This window comes from Symsagittifera roscoffensis, chromosome 2 (assembly GCF_963678635.1).
Source record: "Symsagittifera roscoffensis chromosome 2, txSymRosc1.1, whole genome shotgun sequence".
NCBI lineage: Eukaryota > Metazoa > Xenacoelomorpha > Acoela > Convolutidae > Symsagittifera > Symsagittifera roscoffensis.
The window spans coordinates 30,952,988-30,970,174 of NC_087063.1; the positions used below are offsets into that span (position 1 = coordinate 30,952,988).

At 34.2% G+C, this 17,187-nt stretch overlaps 2 protein-coding genes across 3 annotated transcripts in view; both read right to left on the reverse strand.

The window, feature by feature from the left end:
• LOC134839247 (uncharacterized) overlaps positions 1-10,318 on the reverse strand; it is a 38,369-nt gene extending 28,051 nt beyond the window's left edge. Inside the window, exons 1-2 of one of the 2 annotated variants that reach the window (XM_063854739.1) lie at positions 10,230-10,318; positions 9,078-9,511 (exon numbers count right to left, since the gene is read on the reverse strand). In XM_063854739.1, the coding sequence (XP_063710809.1) occupies positions 9,078-9,082 (5 nt within the window). In that variant the 5' untranslated portion in view covers positions 9,083-9,511; positions 10,230-10,318. The remainder of the gene's footprint in view (positions 1-9,077; positions 9,512-10,229) is intronic. The other variant, XM_063854738.1, reaches the window with a different exon arrangement.
• LOC134839524 (large ribosomal subunit protein uL11-like) overlaps positions 1-17,187 on the reverse strand; it is a 359,274-nt gene that overhangs the window by 223,852 nt on the left and 118,235 nt on the right. The gene's annotated exons all lie outside the window — the stretch shown is intronic.

Sequence of the window (17,187 nt, forward strand, 5' to 3'; positions counted from 1 at the left end):
AAAGTTGGTTTCAAGTTTTTGCTTTTCACACTTAATGTATAAACTCCAATCTTTCTTAATCTGATCTTACTATTCCTTCAACACTTTTATATCCGCTATGAGGGGCTAGGAAAATCTCGAAAAGGGTTGGGGCGGTTTTTCAAAAAAAAATCGAAATTTTGTCGATATTTTTCTAGGTCGTACAAATTAATTTTTCGAACGCTCCCAGAATAGTATAAGACGCTACTTAGACAATTTTTTTTTGCGCCGCAAGCAAGACTCTGGTCAAAAATCCTGTTTCTGGGAACTTAACAACTTAACTTTTGAAAAGTTTTCACCAAAAATTACGAGTAAGAAGCGGAAAGAGCGGGTTGCTCGATAGCAAGTAGCCCAAACTTTTCTAACTACCAAGATAGATGCAAAAAAATTTTGAGCAAAAACAATATAAAAGTAATAAAGCAGTTCAAATGAAGACAGGCAATGATCTAGGCTTTTCTCGGAAGGGAGAGAAAAAACAAGAGGGTTTTGAAAATATTTAAATTTTTTATGGGTGGTCTAAATTGATTTTCCCTGCTCTTCCTAAACACTAGATCCTAAGGTGCTAGGCAAATGAAGCGAAAAGACATTTAAAAGGCAAAAAAGCATTACAATTCGAAATTAGTATAAAAATACTAGCAATGCCATCCCAATAAATTTTACAGATAACGAACCACCCAAATGGAACCAGTTCAAAAACAAGTATTTATTATATCCAATTATATTCTTGATAACTACCTCGGTAAAATACTTAGAACTAACGAATCGTGATCCATGGTTAAAACATACAATAAATTGTTAGGCGGAAGCTATTTATAGTTTCAGCCAGAGAAGAATAAATTTAACTTAGCAAACAGTTGCCACTACTTGATTCTAAACCTCGCAACAATACCAGTATATACTAAATCTATTGAGACTAGAAGATATAAGATTAAGATAAGGATTGGTATTAGACTCAGAAATTGCCCGAACGTATCCGGTCGAAAGTAAGATAGCGTGACAAACAGATGGTGTACCTTATCCAAAAATACTCTATGAGAAAGCCACCCGGACTTAACCTCATAAACACAAGATTTTTTTGGCCGAATTATTTTTCCATATAGCTGCTAATATTTTCTTTTCGGAGTAGCTGGCATTTCTTCTCGGAAATTTGTCAAATGTTCAATCGCGAATACTGCTCGTTTTCAGAAAATTTTTTCTAAATGGTCCAGATAAACTGTTTTTTTTTTGCCCCGATACTTGTAATCTACAGAGCTCTACCAGATCCTATTTTGAGAAAACTGTCTGCGTCATAGGCCGAGTTTTGAAAAAACAGTAAAATACTTATCAATTATTCTCATTAGTCCTAGTTCTAATAACTACCAGAGAATCAACCCCTCCTAATTAAAAAAGTTTTATAATCATGACAGCATGCAGCATGTGTAACTGAACGTACATTTCAGTTTATTAAATCCAGAGTATCTTTATGTGGCTAGGAAAAAAAAAGCCCGCCCAGTCCCTCTCTAAATTCCGAATTTAAAGAAAAACAGGTTGATTCCCGTCCACACTACTTGAGACAAAAAGCTAAGATAACGCCAAATAAAACACACAAAAAATTTCAGATTGAATATGAACAAATGAAAACGCTGAAAGAAAGCAATTAGAATTCTTGCAAGCATTACTAAAGTTTACTAAGAATAGTTGGTCTCTAAATTTTTACCAAATAAACAATTTTCAAGTGTATTCTCATAGTAATAGCCTTTGTTGAACCGTCTTAACCAAATTTATTTACGTTTTCAGTCATTTATCTTACTATGCCAGCAAATTCAGTGAATTATATTAAAATGTTTAATGTTTTGAAAACTTTGAAAAAAAAGATTGTTTTGTGAATACAAGGTACCTTTTATGTGGTTATGAACCGAATGAATTGGCCCTGTTGAACTTTGGCACTGTTGAACAATAAATTTATCATCGGCACTGTTGTACTTCGACATTGTTGTGGTGCTTCAAATCTAGGCACGCTAGTTGAAATCATCAAAAAGGAGCTCAAATTTTGAGAAACTTTCTCTTGAGGGCTAAAATGGCGAGTATACCATACCCTAATTTTTTTTCTTCTTCTCGCTGTGGAAACTTTTTTGCAAAACAACACAAAGAGTGGATTTTATTGGCTCAAAATGGTTCATTGAAAAAAAAAATGAGCATTACATCCTCTTTTTGCAGCAGAATAATGACAGACAAAAACTGAAAGAATCACCTGGTCAGGTTTGAAAAACGGCCAAACAATTATGAGTAACATTAGCGTAGATGACCAAAATAAGCCAACAAAAAAAATGTTCTAACAAAATTTTCACGAAAATGATTACCTTGATTCAGAAACAGAATTCCCATAAGTTGTTATGTTTTCTGTAAATTTTTATTAGCGCCCTGGACATTTTAAAGTCTGTCCTGTCAAAACAACCTCAATCATATTTTATGTCTGTCGTTTATCCGCAGCGTGACGAGTAATTCAAGCTCATTAATTTGCCAATGAATCAATTTGAGCCAACAAAAATCAACTTTTGTCCACAAAGATGTTTCTTCATAAATAATACCTCTGAAACTAGTTATGTTATACTGGCTCCTTTCAAAAAGTTTTATACATCACTTGTAAAAATTTTTGGTCCATTATTTTGTAGTTGCAATAACAAAACAAAAAAATTGTCCATTTGTTCGTTGAAATCGAAATTTTTTGTCCCGTTGTAGTACTTGCTTTTCATGGGCCATTTTCTGTATATGCGTTCATTACATTAGTCTACACAGGTTTTCCAATTAAAGATGATGAAAATCGGTTTTTCAACAGCTTAAAAAATTGGTACTTTTACAAACAGCTAAAAAAAGCTCACAGTAACCAAAATTAGCCCTAAAAACAACGACCGACTTTTCACCGATACGAGAAGAAACCATAATGAAAACAAAAAATAGGTTTATGTTTGTCCTTTGACCGCTCAGGATGAACATTAAACCCTGTGAAAAAACTGCCTTGTTACATGAAGCTTGAAAGCAATAGCACTAAAAAGAGACCGCCCTAAATTCAAAACTTACGGTTTAGAGGCTATAATAGTGTGTTACTAGGCTTGCCGGGGGGGGGGGCGGCTGTAATGGGAAAGACTCAAAGAAACCAAATGGTTTCAATTTGGCAGAAATTTTTTTTTAATTGTTGAACAATTTTATCTGTAATACAGTGAGAATACAGATAAGCAAAATTACTTAATTCATTGAAACAAGTTGAAAATTTTCAAATTTGGCCGAACAAAATTAAATCAAACGAAATAACGGATTCGAAATTTAATTTTTTTTAGCGTTTTGCGCAAATTACTCATTTCTGATTGGCTGTACACTGAACAAGTTTTTCATTAACCAAATAACCAAATGAGCTTTATCCCCTGTAACATGAATGATTGGGTAGGAGGGAGGATGGGTTTTTTTTCTAGGGTCTACACAACAACCTTTCACCTTTTCAACAACTTTGATGTCGCCTTAATTAGATTTACAAACTTTCAAAAAATTATGAATATTCAACACAACACATTTATTCAGCAAAAGAATTTTGCATGTAACTCTATAGAGAAAAATTTTTGTTTTTAATTATCAAAAACTTTTCAATATATGCTTACAATATGTATTTGTGTAGTTACACAAAAATTTCCAAAGGATGTTTCAATTTCTTTTCAAGTTTTTTTCCTAATTAGGCAAAATAAACAGTTTATATATTTTTCTGAGACCAGTAAAAATTGGTTTAATCCATCAAGCCACATAGCCTCGGACGCATTTTATGTGGGGCTCACACATGTTTTACAGAAATGCGCAATCTAGTTATAGTACAAGATGCACATGATTTGGGTAAGATGCACATGATTTGGCAATCGCCAATGAGGTTACCGGTAATGTAATCTGGGTAGCAGAGAACTGTTTCTGGTTAAAATGATTATAAAAACAATAACAACAATCTACAAAAAAATCTCAATGGAAAGTTCATATCTTATAACTTTTTTGATCGAACATCGTAAGATAGTGACTTCCGGTTAGGATTTCTCTAATGTTAACTTTAAAATAGTGATTTTCAGTCGAGACCTGAAATGGTGACTTTTGACGAGATTTAAAATAAAATGTCTAACGGTATATGCAAAAAAGCAGTTACAACCTTCCGCTAAAAAAGATTAGGTATAAAGCCTGCTAACTTCACAGTTTGAGTCTTACAAGTTCTCAAGACATGTCCAACCAGAAGGAGAGATTTTTTCTTTTTTTTTGCTTTTTTTAATGGTTCAAAACAGTTATTCAAGTAAAACAAGCTAAAATTTAAAAAGACATTGTACGTGTCATACTCTTTTTTCAGAGCTTTTTTATTTGTTTTTTTTTTAATTTAAAAAAAGGATCAGGCTTGCGTACACATAAAGCTTGAGAGTTAAATTAGCACTAGATCATTTTGTAGCATTTCAAAAACCGTACCCTTTGAAACTAACCTTCAAGAAATCTCAATTCAAATATCTTAGCATATTACCGATATGCATTGCTCAAAACACATCCAAATAAAAATTTGTTATGGGTGGTCAAATATGAAAATTTTTCAGAGCTGATTTTAGGAGCACTAGAGAATAATTATAACTACTGCAAAACACAGTGGATGTTTTGTAATTATTCTTGCAGGGAATTGTCAACTAAAAGATAATAAAACTGGTGCGTGTTTTAAATTGAGAATTTGGGTTGAAATAAATCATGCAGAAGTATACTTTTGCAAAAAAAAATCGATTCAATAAATAACCGCGCAAGTTTTTTCACCGTTCAAGTTTTTTCACCGTTTTTTCACCGTTTAATTTCACCGTTCAAACAATAAAAACTTGTTAGAAGCTAAAATTTAATTTCGTTTTTCAGCGCGTCCAATTGGAAAATTCGTAGGAGTAAAAAGACCGTTCAAACTAAAAATCAAAATGTTTAGATCAAAGGAAACTTGCTGAACAGCCAAGAAATTTACTAGATAACCAACATAATTTCATTAGAGCAATTGAAACACTCTAGATTGAAACTTTGATACACTCTAGATGTAATTATTTGAAGCGAACTAGCAAGACCAGACCAACTTTTTAGAAAATTTGTCTTGAAAGAAAAAAATGGCCAATATATCATACCATAGTTTTATAGGTGTTCTTGCTGTGTAAACAACTTCGCATAACGAAACAAGGAGTTCGAATTGATAGGCTCAAATTGCTCCCCTTGAAAAATTAATGAGCTTGACGCCTTTTGCTGCAGAACAACAACAGACAAAAAAAACTTGAAAGACTTTTCAGATCAGGTGTCAAAAACAGCTAAACGTTAATGAGAAACATTAGCGCTGATGATCGGAATAGGACAACAAAAAAATTGTTTCAGCTTGAGCAAAATAAAAAGAGATCCAAATGAACGCATTATAATCATATCAAACCATCTAAAATTAGCCATAGACTTTTTATCGACTTGAGTAGAAACCATAGTGAAAACAGCAATTAGGTTAGTTTTCTGGAATTACAGCGCTGATATAAATTATCCATACAAAAGGAACAAAATTTGAATTTTCAAACAGGTTTTTCTCAAATTGGGTCAAGATTAGACAAAAAATGAAGATGAGACAAAAGTTGCTTAGAGTTTCATCAGATTTATTTTGGTCCAGTTTTTTATCCGAAACTTTCAACCAAAATTTTACCTAAGAAATGGGTAATTTTGGCTTTTTTCAATTTATCGAGAATTACGCCGAAACCACTTTGTTAATTGATGAAGAATATATATCGCAAGAAGGCTCTTACACATCCCAACAAAGTTCTAGGAGGTTTAATTCTCTAAAAACTTGAGTAAATTGTTGAAAGTTGGTTTTTGAGCCAAGGTTTTGGATTTTATATAGTAAAAATCACGTTTCCTGATTATCAAGCTACAATGTTTTTGCTTAGATAGGTTTTTGAAAATTTACCCTTCTAGATCTTTGCTGGACTGTGTAAGTGGCTTCTTGTGATTTATATTTCTCATCAACTAATAAAGGAGTTTCAGCGCAATTTTTGATGAATTGAAAAAAGCCAAAATGACCCATTTTTGGGGCAAAGTTTTGGTTCAGAATTTCGTAGAAAAATTTGGACCATGTTAATACTGCAACTTTCTCTCTCTTCACTGTTTGTCTTTTCTTGGCCCACTTTGAGAAAATTGTGTTTGAAAATTAACGTTTTGTTCTTTTTGTCCGGATAGTTTAAATCAGCATTGTATAAATGACCAAAACATTACCGCTCAGGATGAACTATAAACACCTTATGAAAAAACTGGCTTGTTGCATGAAACTTGAATATAATATCAGTGAAAAATGACCCCCTAAAATACAAAATTAAAGGTTTGGGGGTTTCCTGACCAGCTATTTTGAACACTCCTGTGTATGCTTCAACCTTCTTGACTAAAATTAAGTATATTTCGACCTCATTGACCATAAAAAAACTAAATATTTTTGTTTGACTCAACCAGATATCTTTCAACCAACTTGACCGAAAAAAATTTCGACAGTGCTCCAAGGATTTTTCGTCCATGCTCGAGGTAAGTTCTGACGCGCTGTTGAAGGTTTTGACTTAGACAAAAAATTGCTGCTCGGTTTTATTTGATCCATGACACTTTTTTTGGACCGTCTGGGCTTGATAAGTGCATGATTCTATGATTTTTTTTCGATATAACATGTGCTCGAACTTGTTTTCCCAAATACTTATAAGTTTTGACTAGTTCAACTGAAAGTGTTTTTTTTCGACCATGCTCGAGGCATGTTTCGAGTTAAAAGTGCATTTTGACCCGTAGAGCGCTTTCCGGCGCAATTTTACAAAATAAATTGAAAAACCTTTATGCAATGAGCTCGCCCTAAGTCAAAACAATGATCAGATTATTTTTCATGAAGTTTTTTTCATAATCGCTTAACAAATGCATCAAATTAATCCAAATCAGAAATCATTGTTCCGACTTTCGATACAAAAGTAACGGAATATTTGTGCTCGGGGTAGTTTTTTTTTCTTCAGACAAATTTCGACTTTTTAACTAGCCATTTTTGACGGAATTTTTTTAGATCATTCGAAAGGTATTGTTGTCCTGAGCTCAAATTTGAAAAGATATTTCACCTGTGATCATTTTTTATGTGAAGTTACAGGGGTTTAAAGATTGCCATTTTGGCCAATTTGGGACAATTAACGCGCGATATATTTCGCGCTATTAACGCGTAAGCGGAGATTTAATCCGTCATATAAATCGTTCCAAATTGGTTGAAAGAAGCTTATTTGCCATAATTGATTTGTTACAAGGGGTGAAATTTTGTTTTGTGCTTTATATGGCGTGTGGGGGGATGATTTTTATAGAAAAAATTTCAAATTTTCGTTTTATTTTATTTCATTCAGTTTTTTTTATGTTATTTATGTTTTTACTGCTCCATAAACCTTAAAGGTAGTCGGAATATTCAAGGCTTTGCCCTGATACAAGCAATCTTGTTGGAAATTAAGGTGAAGCACGCTCAATAATCCAAATTATGCGGTCGAAGACGCAAATTTCATCTGTTTGTAATTGACATTGCTAGTATGGATGGTTTCCAAAAGTAAACTTAAAAATAACTGTTCTCTATTGTGGTTTCCAAAAATTTTCTATTAATTTTTGATAATTAAAATAATCTTACTTCAAAAACAGTAAAACACATTTGGAAAATTCATAGTTTTGTCCTGATATGAGCAATCGTTCTTGTTAAATTGAACTTAAACGCTGTTTAAATCAATACTCCCGCTTTTCGCTCTAGGATCTACACAACAATACACAACAATCTTTCATTTTTTGAACCTTCTCCAAAGTACCCCCATGTATATACTAATTTTGATATTGATTTATTTATGGATTATAAATTCTCGAAAGATTGCCAAAATTTTGTTTACTGGAATAAAAGACAATTTAGAAGCCTCACAAGATCTGAAAACTATTTTTTTTTAGAAAAATTTTGATTTTAGGCATGTAAAAGTTTTCAGTTTAAGGTTACCGAGTGTTATTTTGCATTTAATTTTAAATTTTAAATTTTCAATTCTTTTTATTTTTTTTAAACTATGCAACTAGACAGTTTAGATGGTTTTTGGGACCAGTTAAACGTCCCAAAAAACCTTGATTATGATCAATAATGCCGCACAGAATCGGACCTGACGTATTATGGGGTGGCTTAGATATATATTTTAGAGAAATGCGCAACCTAGTTATCGTGCAAGATGCTCATTTGGTTAACTCAAGTGGCGAATGGTTTAGTTTTGCCATCGAGATTACCGGATATGTAACCTGGATAGCAGAGAACTATTTCTGCATAAAAAAATTAAAAGAACTTATTGATCACAATATGAAAACAAATGCTTTTAAAGGAAAGTTCCTATCTTCTAATTTTCTGAAAAGAAAATCATAATATGGTGTCTTCCGGTTGGGACCTCTCGAAAAAAGGTAGTAGTTGTAATATAGTGGCTTACCGGCGAGACTAACCTGGTGACTTTCGGTCGACCTAAGATATTAGAGACCTAAGAAACCTAAGATAGTAACTTCTGAAAGGATTTCGGATTGAAAATGCCTAACGGTATATGCAAAACACTGGCCCTGAAACCCTGAAGGTTGCGTTGCGTCCACACCCTAAAACAGTTTGGGTATGAAGCATGTTAACTTCATTTTTTGAGTCTTAAAAGTTTCATGACGTGTCGAGTCAGGAGGAGAGGTTTTTCCTCGTTTCTTTTTGAGACAATTTTGAAAGGATATAAAACGTTAACTTAACTATAAAACGTTCAAAGGACGCTTGACGTGTCATAATATTTTCCGGAGTTGCTTTATTCTGTATCATGTATTGAATGGATCAGGCTTGTTTAAAAAAAAATTTAAAAAAATAATTAATTACATCTTTTTGAGATATTTAAGAACCGTTTACCCTCTAAAATTTACTTCACAGAACCTGCCCCTAATTTCAATTGAAATATTTTAACAAAGTGCGGACATGCATTGCAACAAGTACCAAAAGAAAACTATTTTTTATGGATTGTCAAATTTAGACTTACCTCATAGCTGGTTTTCGGAGCACCAGAGAATAAATATAACTACGGCAAAAAGCAGCGGTTGTATTGTAATTACTGTTGCAAGAAATGGTCAATTAAAGGGTCCATAAAATTGGCGCAAGGATTAATCTGAGAATCCAGGTTGAAATAATTCATGACGTCGTGTAAACTTTTGCAAAAAAAAATCGATCAAAACTCAAATAACCGCGCACATTTTTTAAGTTGAGCTCACCGTTCGAACAAACAAGAATTTGTTTGAAGCTAAATTTTCATCTCATTTTTCAGCATGTCAATTTAGAACTATTGTTGGATTTAAGATACCGTTAAAACTGGAAATCAATAAATATAGCCTGAAGGAAATTTGCTGGATAGCCAAGGAAATTACTGGATAGCCAACAGAATTTAATAAAGCGCAAAATGTAATGCAATCATCGGGGCTAAAAAGTAAGACATTTACACCTTAATTACAGCTTCCTATGGGCTATTATTTCAGCAGTTTAGACGAAGTACTCGTTTTACTTTCAAGGGTCCTTCAGGGCATGGGTATAAGTCCTAGCTAATTCAGGGAAAAGCATCAAATCTGTCACGTACAATTGCAATAACTGCTAGTTAGGAACTGTGCTTTAAAAATCGGACCAGGATTGCACGTCGCTACCCGCCCGCGAAAACTGTCAGTTTTTGTCATCCCTGTTCAATAATTCAATTTTGAAAAATATGCTAAGAAGGAGCTCAGATTCAAGTTTATTCAGATGCTGCTTAAAGAACTATGTACAAGCAGAACAAGCAGCGTATTTTACTGTCAGTTATAATTCATACTTAAAAATATCTCTTTTATAGTCTCTTTTTTCAGCGTTTACATTGTATTAGCATTACGCCTCGCCAAATATGGCGCAAACACGCTGAAATAATCTGTTCAAACGAAAGAATTGAGTTAGACATTTTTCGGATAGTAGAAAATGATCTCGCTGTCATTTCAAAAAAAAGTTCTGAGATGACCATTATTGGTACTGATGACCATTATGACCGGCTCATTATGACAAAACTTCCGCTGGGTATTGCTTTAATCATTTACTCAACAGGAAGTTAAGACACAGTTCCAGAAAAACGAGAAAAACGAAATTTGTACAAGATGCGTTTTGTTGAAAAACCACTGACCTGTTGTCAAAAACCATGTTTTGTATCGATTGGCGTTTTTCGCCTTGAGCTGGACTCATGTATCACTAGCGTGCGACAAGCAGGAATCATGATGGAGTGGAATTATCTAACACAAGATCAAAAGACAAAACAGCGGCTCCAAGACGCATGTAAAACTAGAAAAATGTACAAACAACAACTTTAAAAGACCGTTGGTGAAGTTTTTGTTCTAGCCGCACTTTCAAACTTGAAAAACTGGTGGACTTATCAAAAATAACACTTAACATTGTTAAGCTAAGTTGAAATCAATTTTATAATGCTATCTCAACTTTTAACGAAACACTAAAAAAGTACTTGGAAGCTAAAGCGGTAAAGTGGAATGAAAATTGATCATTGCTTTTGCATCCCGCGTCAAGATCCACAATTAAATGTTTGAATTAGTCGGTCGCGCCGATGCTAGATCGCAAAACCTTACGAGGGGTCTAGGACAACAAGCCGACGGGACTTCAAGCCAAAGGGACTTCAAGCGGAAATTTAAACATTACAAGCACCTAAAAACGCTAAATTTTTATCATTAAAATGTTGATTTTGAAAAAAATAGGCAAGTTTAGTTCATCATAAGCCTTCTTCATGACATTGCACCACTTAAGAGCGGCATCAGAAAGTTAGATCAGCCGGATTTTGAAATGCATAATTCATACACAAGAAAAACCCCATGAACAATGTTTTAATTTTTCATATTCCTAAACATTGAGTTTAGATTAGAGGTAAACTCATAGAGTAATTTCAGATAAGGTACACCGTCTGCTCGTCACGCTATCTTTTTTTCGGCCGGATAGATTCGTGCAACTTCTTAGTCTAATACCGATCTAAATCTCTTAGTCTCAATAGATCTAGTGTATACTGGTTTTGTTACGAAACGGTCTCTTGGAGAAAGCAACTAAGTTGTAAGTTAAATTCAAAATGCCCTGGTGCTGAAATTACAAGTAATTTCAGCACTTACAAATAAATGGGTTGTTAGTTTGATGGAGTGTGATTGGTTAGTATTTAATATTTTATAGGGATGAAATATCTAATTTATAACCAATAATAATATATAGTTTGGATCTGGTTCCACCCATCCGGGGTTTACAGAGTTTTTGTTCTTTTGACTTCTATCTGTAATGGAGGATGGATGATGATCGTTTGTATTTCGCGAGCATCATTTCTATTCCGTTCTTGGAGGTGAAAACTCCAGGAAGCTGGCATCGTAGATGTTGTTCTGTCATCCAACAATGACTGTGACCGCCAACGAAATCAATCTGATTCCAAATGGTTTGTTGTGATCGTTTGTTCTTGATCGGTTTGGAGAACTGTGCTTCGGTCTTGTTTGGGAATGGCGTAAAGCTCGAGTTTGGAGGGAATGCCTTGTAACTCGGATCTATACGTATACTTGAACATCCAGGTGGTCATTGGTCTGGTTCAATGAAGTCCTTTGCTTTGGTGTCAAGTCGTACTTCAAATCCTTTGAGTTGTGGTTATGAGCGGCATATCGGTTGTGTTTGGCCATTCTGTGGGTTGAGTGTGATGGGGTCGTCTTTGTTTCTTGATGCTCGTCTTCGTGATTGTGTATGATCTATTTTACTGCATTATGTAATCTACATAAATAAATGTTTAGTTAGTTCTTCTTTTAGTTATGATTTTTTATTAGTTTTTATCGCAAAAGCTTTTTTATTTTAGTTCGGTTATTCTAAAAGAGTTATTCACACTTGAGTACCTCTTGTCAAAAATAGGGAGTGTGTCACAAAGCGTGGGTTCTAGCACGGTGGGTTAGGCTGGCTATTAAGCATGCTCAGGACGTCCTCTTCTGGTGGGTTAGGCCAGGAGTGAGGGTATGATTGCATGCTGGTTTTTTATGGGGTCCTGTTTTGTGTTAACCTTTTGTGTCATGTTTGTTACTGGTTTTTTCCTTTTGCTGTTCTGGTTTTGTCCTTTTTTCAAAAATCAAATTGTTTGGTTTGGGTTTGTCTTTGGACTTTTTGGTGTTTTATTCTTTCTTTTTCAGACTTGTCAATAGTCTTCAAAAGAATAAATTATCGGGTTCTTTAAGCTGGTTTTATCCGGTTTGGGTACCTTGGGTTTTCTTTTCTTAGTCATGCTGTTAGTTTGTGGTTTATGGTGTTTAGTAAGCTGCGTTGGTTAGTTGGGATCATTATATAATTCCTTTCCAACCGGGTTAAAAGAAAGTTGGAAACTTGTTATTACAAGTTTGAATTGTTGTTAGCGAAAGTTAAAACTTGAATTCATTATTTTAAACAATTCGTCTTGGGCGAGCTGTGTGAGTGTGGATAGAGTTTGTGTGCGAGTGAATTTTGTCTTTTAAAGGTTAGTACTGCTTGCATTTGTATAGATTTACTACTGAAAATTTTAAATTTACTGCTTTGTGGGGATTGAAATTATTCAATTCTTTTCATTGTAATTAGATTTACTACATTGCGGAAAAGAATTTTTAGATTAATTTACTACTGTGGAGAAGAAATTTTACTGCATCATTCATTGCGGTTTGTTAATAGAATTTTATAATTTATGAACGGGTTCGTAATTTTTATTTTGTTTTCTTGTTTGTCGATGATCGTGATCTAAAGACTAAAGAAAAAACATTTAATAAAGAATGGTTAGTTTAATTCGAATTTATTAGTGATAAATTATTCAATTCATATTTACCTAGTCATCGGGAAAGAAGCCATTAGGGAAGATATCGTGTATAGCGTCTGATGTGGTTAGTAGCTTGTCTAATATGCGAATGATATTTTTAGTATGAAGTAATGGCCAAAGCAATTGAAGTGCTTTAATGGTCTTTAGTTCTTCTGTGCCAATGGAAAATTCATGATGCGTGTGCTGGATAAGGTTAAAAAGCTTGTGATTATTTTTAGTATTGTGAATGAATTCTAAAATTGGGATTTCTACAGATTGAATATATTCATGCGGGACAATGAGAGGTCGGGATTTTTCTACATTGAAGGTCCTGGTGAGTGGACAAAATATTTATATTTGGGTTATGGGGTCATAATTACGGAGGATGCCTTGAAAGTTAGTTTTTTTGATGCAATATGTGAAATTAAGGAAGAATGGTGATGTATATTTAGAGTTAATAAATTGAAATCGATGATGGGGTTGTCATGATGGTGTATGTACGTCAAAGTGATTTTGGATGAATTTATAGTAAGTGTAAGTAAGCGTTTGTTTAGTTCTTAACATGATGTCGTGTGAACAGTGCAGACCTCGTTCTTTCGGAGTGAGGAAGTGGAAAGTTAGTGAAAAACTTTCAAACTTTTCGTAAATTGATTCATAAGCGTGGATGTCGATTAGTGCTTCTGAAATGATGTGATTGTGTTTTTTTATCTATTGAGCTTAGTGTAAAAATGTAGGGTGTTCGGATGAAAAATTTTTCGGTTAGTTGCGGGTTAGCAAACTTATCGTTGTCGAGGAATTGATCTTGATTGGGTCTGATGATTTTGTGGTGATAGTGCTCGATGGAGGACTCGTTAGCTCGGGGTGCGGTGAATATTTTTAATAGCTTTTTGTATCCTACGTGCGTACATTGTCTAGGTGTTAGTGCTGTGGTTAGTCTAAAAAAATCAATATTACTTTTTTCGAATTCTTGAGTTGTGTTAATGAGTAGTATACAAAGTGGGTTTGAGAAATGATAAAATGATGTCCAATGGAGTGTGAGGATTAATAGATGCTCATCGACATAGTGGGGTTGTTCAGTGTGAGGGTTGGAGTGACTATATGTATATTGAGGGAAGAGGGGTAAGGAAATTTGGAGAAACTCGGGAGTATTAGTATAGTCAGGTTGGTTTACATAATCGCGGGCTATTCCGGTTTTGGAAGTAAACGGGTGATTAGGACACTTTCTTTTGAAAGTTCTATATGCACGGTTAGTAGTGGATGATGATTGGGTTGATGTTGAGGATTGAGCTAAAGAAGGGGTATAATCTGAAGAAGGTGTAGGAGTTGGTGGGTTTGATGACGTTATTTTTGACGATAATTGATGAATGGTTAGGGTGTGAGGGTGTTTTACTTGTTGTTGTAGTGTTATTAGATTGTTTAGTTCATATGAGATTTGCGTGGTATCTGGGGAATTGTTGTTAGAACGTTCATTTGTAAACGGGGAGTATGTCGGTGTTACTTGGGAAATATGGAAGATAGTAGAGGGGGTAGTCAGTTTGGGCTTGTGAGTGAATGAGTCGAAAGGGGGTTGAGAAAATGTTGACGGGCTGGGTTCTGAGTTTGCGAATTCGTCTGGGGTTTCTATATCTGAATTATTAAATTGAGAGATTGTATGAAAAACTGTGATGTCTGAGTTAGCATCAGAATCCATGCCGGATGATGTGTTAATATGGGGTGATTCAGGTGGCGGGAAAGCAAAAAGTGGGATGATGGGAATTGGGTTTTGGAGATTGGCTGGATGGGAAATTGAACGGTGAAGGGATCCAATTTGTCGGCTCATCGTGGGCTAAAAAAATGATTGTTCTGAGATTGAAAATTTGTGGTATGTGGTTGTTTGACTTTTTTTTCATATGTATCGTCACTTTGAGATTGTTGTGTTACTATATGGTGAATTGAACTTTGTATATGATTTGGTCTTGAATTTGCAATATTTACCAGTGCTAAATTTCTAAAACTTCGTGGTACTAGTGATAAGGGGTGATAACGGTTTAGACTCGGTAATTGTGGTGCTGTGGGTAATGTGTTTGTGTGGTGTTGTGATTCGTCATATGTGTTTGGTGTAGTTGATATTTTTAAATTCTATTCTTTTGTTTGTGCATCTAAAAGTATTTTGTTTATGGATGTGGAAAAAATTCCAAAAAATCCTGCAAAAAGTATGTGTGCTACGCTTGCTTGTCTATTTACTTGTGTGTGTATTGCGCATGGGTTATAGATTTCTTTCAAAAGAGAGAAAAGAAATCCAATAAAATTAAACATTGCGTATAATATATTCAATCTTTCTAAGATATAATAGGGCCATCCTAGAAAAGATAAAAGTTCGGTTTTTAGATTTACAAAACTAAAAATATTAATTGGTGAAATATCCTGTGATCGGTATTTTTTGCCATGCAAATAAATGTAGTCTTTAATATCCTTAAAGTATCCGCTGTAAACTTGTGCGTAGAAGTCTGAAAATCCTGCTGTTTCTGCAATTTGCTTAAATTCTGATATATTGATCGTCGTTGTATTGTGTCCATTTTTGTAAGTAATTCTTGAAATTGTTGTGTACGTGTGTGGTGTTGTATATCTGATTTAGAGTAGATGCCAATCGATTGTAAATCGATATTTGGGTTGCAGGCATTAGCTCTAATACTTTCAGGTGAACATTTTTTTAATGGTGGCATTAGTGTGGGATATGGTGTGGGTAGGTAGTATTTGTCTTCGTCGGGGTTTAATTGTACAACATTGTGGCTATTTTCTGATCCAGATGGGACTGCTGTTTCCCAAAAATAAGTTCTTCGTGAGAGTGTATCAACATAATGTACTTTAGTTTTGTCGAATATTGGAATTCTTCTATAACATCGTTTATCTTCAAAAACATACAAAGGCGATACTTTTTTGGTACAAGTGTTATACCAAAAAATATTTCCTTCATAATCAATGAAATTTGATATTTTTCCGAATAATAAATATCTTGCATATGGTATTTTTAGAACTACTAGTGCTAGTGAATGTAGAATCTGCGTTCTTTCAAGTTCGCATAATTGGTGTAGTGTTTCTAGTTCTGATAGTGATCTTTATTGAAAAATTCGGCTTATTGTGTTGTCTAATTTCATGTCTAAGTGTATGTCATAATGAATTGCGTCAAAATATCTGCTGAGCATAAGTGATAGTTCTTGTAATCGTGTACTTTCTGTGTCTTGTGGTTTTAATTTTCCACCAATTTGTCCTGTATTCTTTTGAAGTTTCACTGAAACGTATGAGTTTTCATCAGTGTATGAGTGAGATGTAGCCATTTGGTGTACGATTAAGTTTCCTGTTTTCATGTCGAAACCATTTTCTTATTGTGGATGTTTCTAAACTTATGATTTGTACTTCGAATTTGGTCTGGGTTTACATCCACAAACAGGATTGATTCAATAAACAATTTTTGGTGAAATTTAATCATTCTAGCGTGTATCTTTGCTACTTGAAAAATTGTACAGGTTTCTTCGGGAAACCAAACAATGGTTGCTTGTGTGCGTGTTGTAGGATCGCAATATCCTTGGTCGTTTTTGCAAGGGAGTCCTGATTCCTTGATAAAGTATTGTGTCATCTTTTAAGTCGCGTGTAAGTTGTACTTTTTTAAGTTGTATTTTCCAATCGAAAAACAAAATTTCTTGGTATCCTTTACTTTTGTATCTGCTTTGCAGTTTGAGGGATTATTTATTCCATTGTGTGGTATCCAATTTTTATCATGAAGATCGTATGTTAATCTTCCGTGTGCTCCATGGAAGGGAAATTTTGTATCTAGTCGTATGTGACCTTGGTGCTTTTCAAGTTCGGCTTGATGTGCTAAGTCTTGAAAAACTTGGAAGTTTTCTGTTTGTGCCTTTATTTGGTGTAAGGGTTAGTCGTTTTAGTTCGTTTTTACAGTCTTCAGGGCTGAGGTGTAATAATCTTTCGATGTTACTTTGGTAGAAAGATTCGTGGTCTAATCTGTTTTTATTTCCGTTGAAACTTGTGAACAATGTACTTTCTTTTCGGAAAAGGTTGCTGTAAATTTGTATCCTCTTAGTGGTGTCGCTCGGGCTTTTGACTATAATGTAGCTATGACATGTGTAGTTTCTATAGCTTGTGGTTCGGATTCACATTTGTTACTTGATTGATAGCATATTTATGTAGTGTTTTTTGTTCGTTTTATTCGCAATCGTAGTGTGTTACTAATAAATTCTGAGGTCCTGTGCGAGGTGAAGGATTTTGATTAGTTTCGGAAAAAATACGAAAAAAAAAGGTGTTGAAATGTGAA